Source organism: Vicia villosa, unplaced genomic scaffold (assembly GCF_029867415.1).
Source record: "Vicia villosa cultivar HV-30 ecotype Madison, WI unplaced genomic scaffold, Vvil1.0 ctg.003698F_1_1, whole genome shotgun sequence".
Lineage (NCBI taxonomy): Eukaryota > Viridiplantae > Streptophyta > Magnoliopsida > Fabales > Fabaceae > Vicia > Vicia villosa.
In genome coordinates this window covers 31,524-38,497 of record NW_026706273.1, presented here as the reverse complement: position 1 = coordinate 38,497, position 6,974 = coordinate 31,524, and the positions used below count along the sequence as shown (strand labels likewise).

Here is a 6,974-nt window from a genome sequence, read left to right as displayed (position 1 = left end):
GCAGAAAATAAAATAAGGGTATTTTAGACTTTTCCACAACCATTAATTTTCTTATACTATAGATTGATAGATTTTTTTGGAAGAAAGAAGTTAGAAAGTGATGAGATAGAAAAAAAATAGAGAATAGTGAGAGATTTGATAAGTTTGATAAAATATAAGAGTTGTATTATTTTAATAATAAAATTAAGAACTTTATGGTACAAAGACCAAGAAAACCACAGTTTTAATGTGGTGGCAAAAAATCAAATAAGGGTATTTTGGACTTTTCCACAACCATTAATTTTCTTATATTATAGATTGATAGACTTTTTTTTGGAAGAAAGAAGTGAGAAAGTGATGAAAGAGAAAAAAATAGAGAATAGAGAGAGATTTGATAAGTTTGATAAAATATAAGAGTTGTATTATTTTAATAATAAAATTAAGAACTTTATGGTAGAAAGACCAAAAAAACCACAATTTTAATGTGGTGGCAAAAAATCAAATAAGGGTATTTTGGACTTTTCCACAACCATTAATTTTCTTATATTATAGATTGATAAATTTTTTTTTGGAAGAAAGAAGTGAGAAAGTGATGAAAGAGAAAAAAAATAGAGAATAGAGAGAGATTTGATAAGTTTGATAAAATATAAGAGTTGTATTATTTTAATAATAAAATTAAGAACTTTATGGTACAAAGACCAAAAAACCACAATTTTAATGTGGTGGCAAAAAATCAAATAAGGGTATTTTAAACTTTTCCACAACCATTAATTTTCTTATATTATAGATTGATAGATTGATAGATTTTTTTTGGAAGAAAGAAGTGAGAAAGTGATGAAAGAGAAAAAAAATAGAGAATAGAGAGAGATTTGATAAGTTTGATAAAATATAAGAGTTGTATTATTTTAATAATAAAATTAAGAACTTTATGGTACAAAGACCAAAAAACCACAATTTTAATGTGGTGGCAAAAAATCAAATAAGGGTATTTAGGACTTTTCCACAACCATTAATTTTCTTATATTATAGATTGATAGATTTTTTTTTGAAGAAAGAAGTGAGAAAGTGATGAAAGGGAAAAAAAATAGAGAATAGAGAGAGATTTGATAAGTTTGATAAAATATAAGAGTTGTATTATTTTAATAATAAAATTAAGAACTTTATGGTATAAAGACCAAAAAACCACAATTTTAATGTGGTGGCAGAAAATAAAATAAGGGTATTTTAGACTTTTCCACAACCATTAGTTTTCTTATACTATAGATTGATAGATTTTTTTGGAAGAAAGAAGTTAGAAAGTGATGAGATAGAAAAAAAAATAGAGAATAGAGAGAGATTTGATAAGTTTGATAAAATATAAGAGTTGTATTATTTTAATAATAAAATTAAGAACTTTATGGTACAAAGACCAAGAAAACCACAGTTTTAATGTGGTGGCAAAAAATCAAATAAGGGTATTTTGGACTTTTCCACAACCATTAATTTTCTTATATTATAGATTGATAGATTTTTTTTTGGAAGAAAGAAGTGAGAAAGTGATGAAAGAGAAAAAAATAGAGAATAGAGAGAGATTTGATAAGTTTGATAAAATATAAGAGTTGTATTATGTTAATAATAAAATTAAGAACTTTATGGTATAAAGACCAAAAAAACCACAATTTTAATGTGGTGGCAAAAAATCAAATAAGGGTATTTTGGACTTTTCCACAACCATTAATTTTCTTATATTATAGATATATATATATATATATATATATATATATATATATATATATATATATATATATATATATATATATATATATATATATATATATATATATATATATATATATATATATATATATATATATCCAATCTTAAATAAAATAAATCTTTTCAAAATAAAAAATTTTTAAATAAAACATGCGGAACAAAATTATTAATTTTAAAATAAATCTTTCTAAAATAATCATGCAGATTCAAAAATAAAATAACTTTTTCTAAAATAAAGTACAATCCAAATATGATTTATTCCCAAAAGATAGTATAAAATCCGAAATCAAACAAAAACTTTCTAAAAATAAAAGATCAATGGATAACCAAGAAAATATGTTTCAACAACTTAACTTATGTGACATCGATTAACATAACGTATAATTAAAAATAAATTGCTACATCAAAACGATATATTTTCCTTATATTAGACATATATATCTCACATTATACAATATGTTCACCTCTAATTGATTGAAAACTCTAAGAACCAAGAGTTGAGTTTAGATGCTTTCAAACATTTCTTATAATTTGATAATAATTCGAAATAGTAGAGAATCATTCCCTAATTCTATTTCAATTGTGAAGATGTCAAAAATCATGATGTTGCAGTCCAAAATGTAGTCGCAAATTTCTTTTTAAAACTCTTCCTTCCATGTAGATTTAAAGACTTTTTCATAGCCACCGGCCTTACATGCAAAAGCTCTTCAATCGAACATCGACGCATTGTTTTGCTACTTTTTTGTGTAATAACCTTCCAAACACTAACCTTTTGCACCTCTTTCTTAACAACTTGATGATATCTTCTAGATTCAGATGATTCATCACTTGAGTCTCCAACCATGTTATCAAATCCAACATCGATAACAATATTGTTTAACACATTTTCTTGATCATTCATTGGATTCTCCACTTGAGTCTCTTGATTTCTTCCCAAGTTGTTATTTTCTTGCTCCGAATTCAACAACGTTACTTCGTGAGTAACGTTGTTGGAAACAATACCGGCTCGACAAAGAGGACAATTCGTATGAGATCTCAACCAAGTATCAATACAAGAAATGTGAAAAGCATGACTACACTTTGGCAATAGTCTCAACGTTTCATCTTCATGAAACTCATTCAAGCAAACCGAACATTCCGTTCCTTCGATTAGCCCTTCGTTTTTTCTATACTTGCAAACCGTAATCGAGTTTATAACCGATTGTTGCAAACCAACCGTAGCGATGAGCCACACGGGGTGATCATGATTGTGATCGCGATTTTCATTGAGAAGCTCTTCGGAGTTAACGGCTTGAGACCGAGCCGGGTTATTGCTTCTCCAACCACACATTTCATTGTAGCATTTAACTTTGATGAGATAGAAAACAATGATGATAAAAATCAATGAGAATAATGAAATGAGGATGATGAAGTAGGAGCCAATATGGTTAACTTGTGTAGTGTGTTCTAAAGGTGGGGGTGTGAAATAGTAATTTGTGTTAGTGTAACAATTTGAAGGACATAAAGGGTCACAAAAGCCATAACAATCTGAAGTTTGGTTTGAGGTAGTTTCTGTTGGGAAGAGCTTTCTTTGGATCATAGCCATAGTGTTTGTATTTTTCTAAGGTGTAGTGGAAATTTTGAAGGAATTAGAAGAGAATGAATAGTTTTGATGTCTTTTTCTAAGGTGTAGTGGAAATTTATGTGTTTGTTGTGTTTGGTAAATGACAATGATATTGAAAGTACCTTCATAACTCCTTTTGTTTATGGTTGGTTTGTTTAATAAACAAGCAACAAATGTTATAGTAGTAAAGCTTTCATCTAGAAGAAAATTTGTATTAGTTTAGGTGGTTTGTCCTTATTTATTCTTTTCAAATAGGATATGTTAACCTAACATCGTATTCTCAATAATGCATTCAATCCATCAATTATACATGATGAGTATTCTTTAGTAAAAGTATTTTTTTTATCTTTTCTTATTTATCTTTTTAATATGTATATATCACTCAATTTGTTTTTCTATTTTTGAACATGAAAGAGTAACATATTAGATAGTTTATTATTCTTACTTTTTAAAGACTAACTCACCATAACTTTGACTTTTAGTAGATGTCATTGCAATTATGAATTTTTTTTTCTCTTTCAGCTTAGACAATACACACTCAGTCCCATAACAAATAACTTTAAAAAAAGTAAATAAAGAAATAATGGAGAAAGAATAATATTTTTTATTAAATTATTTTAATTGATTATTGTTGTATTTACTATAATCATAAATATAAAGTGAGAGATTTTAAATTTAAAATGATGAAAGTAGTATTATTAATGAATATAGTTGAAAAATATATTAATATTATAAGTATCCAAATTAACATTTTTATTCATGTTAAGACTTTTTTTAATACAAATAAGACATTCATTATAGAATGATGAGAGTCCTTTGTTGTTCTTTTATTCTTCACTTTTATATAAAAATGAAGGTGATTCAATGGGTCATTCCTAAAGATGTTTCTAATCATTGTCCTGTTATTTTTAAGTATGCTAATCAGGTCTGGGGTCTTAAGCTTTTTAGATTTAATAATTATTGGTTATCTCACAGTAGCTTTCATGAGTTAGTTCACTCGACCTAGACTATATTGAGATCCATGGCTGGAAAGCTTTTGTTATGTTGGAGAAGTTAAAAGTTCTTGAATTGGTTCTAAAAACTTGAAATAAATAGGTGTTTGGTAATCTTGACTCTCAAATCGAAAGTTTAAAAGAGGTGGTGAGTAATGTGGATTATTTGGCCAATCTTAGGATCATATCAGTTGAGGAGATTGCGAATATGTGGTCCTTGTTAAGAATCAAATATTTAAAATTGTTTCAAAGGTCTAGGTCTAAGTGGCTTAGGGAATGTGACATTAATTATGGCTACTTTGATGCTTCTGTCAAATGTAGAGATAGACGAAATGATATCTTAGCTCCGATATTTGGAGAAGGATGAATTGAAAGGGTGTTTAAAATTAGGCAAGAGGTTTTTAAGCATTTCTCTGATATTATACAAGAATCGAATGTTGATAGACTGTCTTGATAGCGATATCTTTCGCTCTCTTTCGAAAGATAATAAATTTATTTGAACACCTCCCTTTAGTATTAAGAGTTAGACTATGTTATGTCCCAGTGTGAGGGTGACAAAAGTCCAAGTCAGAACGTGTTCAATTTTTCCTTCTTGAAAAGGTTATGGAATCTCATTATAGAATATTTGAGGATCTTCTTTGATCAATTTTATTGTTTTGGATCTCTACCTTGTAGTTTTTCATCCTACTTTGTAACTCTGATCCTTAAGGTTAAATCACCCTCTCATTCCAGTGAATTTAGGTTGATTTCTTTGGTGGGATCTTTGTATAGGTTAGTGGCTAAATTGTTGGCCACTAGACTTGGACCGGTGATTAATTAACTTATTTCCCCTAATCAATCAACTTTTCTTAAAGGGTGAATGTTGGTTGATGGAGTGTTGGTTTTCAATGAGGTGGTAGATTTGGACAAGAGATCTAAGAAATCCTCTTTTATTTTTTTAAGTTAATTGTGAGAAAACGTATGATTCATCTAGTTGGAGCATTTTGGATTATAAGCTTATCATATTTGGTTTTAATGAGAAGTGGAGCTATTGGATGAGAGCATGTGTGTTCATGAGTAACCTTGTGGTGCTAGTTAATAGGTGTCCAACTCAAGATATTAGCATCCAGAGGGCTTGAAACAAGGGGGTTCGCTTGCTCCTTTCTTTTTCTTGATTGTGGTTAAGGGTCTAAGTGGCTTAGTTTCTAGGGCTATATAAATTGGTCTTTACTTAAGGTTTAGGGTGGGAGCATCTAATTTGGTATCTCATCTTCGTTATGCAGATGATACACTCCTTGTAACATATCCTACTCTTTAAAATATGTGGAACATTAAGGAGATCCTAAAAGGTTTTGAGTTGGCTTTAGGAATTTTGGTTAACTTCTTTAAGAGATGTCTTTTAGGGTTAATGTGAACCCTTTCTTTCTAACCTCTGTAGGTGATTTTCTTAACTGTGAGATTAAAATCCTTCCTTTTATGCACCTTGTTTTCCCATAGAGGCTAATCCTAGGATTGAATCTACTTGGGATCCTTTAATCACTTTTCTAATCATGGGGCTCCATTCCTTGAAGCACAAATATGTTAGTTTGGGTGCTCAGGTGGTTCTTCTTAATTTTGTGCTTAATGATATTTTCATCTTCTTCTTGTCTTTTTTGAAGATGCTTGTAAAGGTTTAGAAGAAGATTGATTGGTTATAGAGAAGATTTATTTTCATTAGAGAGTGGTGAAGAGGGATCTAAAATTTCGTGGATTAAATGGGATAATTCCTAAAATCCTAAGAGTGAATAAGGGTTACGCGTAGGAACTTCTGACAGGTTAATCTAACCCTTTTGGCTAAATAGCGATGAAGGTTTCTTTCAAGGGATTCAAGTATGTGGTGTGATATTGTTGTAACTAGTTATTGTTCTTATATCGTTTCCACTCTTTAACAGGGAGTGAGACATTCCGATCAATTCTGATATATTGGTGGAAAGATATGTCTCACCTTGGGTATAAAGGCGATGACCATTCTTATTGATTTATTGATGGTATCTCTAGGAAAGTTGTGTACGATATCTAGACTCTTTTTGGAAGGACCCTTGGTTAGAACATAATACCCTAAAGTTTGAGCTCCTTGGCCTATTTTTTTACTGTATTTAATCAGATGGACAAGTGGGAGATATCGGTCTATTGGATAACAGGGACATGGTTTGGGATCTCATGCATAACCTGAATTTAAAATACCAAATCAATTATTCTCATAACAACATAACTTAATGATACAATTGGAAAAATGAAAAAGATCGTCCAAAATCTCTTTTCTCATTTATATCTTGTTATAGAATAGTTATGTTTAGCGAAGTCCTCTCCCCCGAAACTCCTAAAATCTCTCCATGCTCGTCTATTTGTTTTGATATTGCACTAACATGTCTAAAGAATTTTATCAATTGCATGATAATATTTTATATATGAATTATTTATTTTTGAAAAAAGTTATTCACGTAATATCATGTACAAATATTAACAGTCATGTATATAAGTTGAAAATGCATTATTTATTTTTGGAAAAAAAAACATTCACTTAATATCATGTACTCATATTACTAGGCATGTGTATAAGTGGAAATTCAATTTTTAAAAAGGTGACAATGTTAATAATTACTTAACAATGAATCAAATTAAAATTT

At 29.2% G+C, this 6,974-nt stretch overlaps 1 protein-coding gene across 1 annotated transcript; it reads right to left on the bottom strand.

The window, feature by feature from the left end:
* Window positions 1-2,098: 2,098 nt before the first annotated feature.
* On the bottom strand, window positions 2,099-3,384 carry LOC131641364 (RING-H2 finger protein ATL54-like). Its single transcript, XM_058911670.1, has one exon. The coding sequence runs from the start codon at window positions 3,317-3,319 to the stop codon at window positions 2,333-2,335; it is 987 nt and encodes a 328-aa protein (XP_058767653.1). The 5' UTR covers window positions 3,320-3,384; the 3' UTR covers window positions 2,099-2,332.
* Window positions 3,385-6,974: the final 3,590 nt, after the last annotated feature.

Excerpts from the sequence above, each read along its gene's own strand:
- LOC131641364 (XM_058911670.1), bottom strand. The coding sequence starts at position 3,319 with ATGGCTATGATCCAAAGAAAGCTCTTCCCAACAGAAACTACCTCAAAC.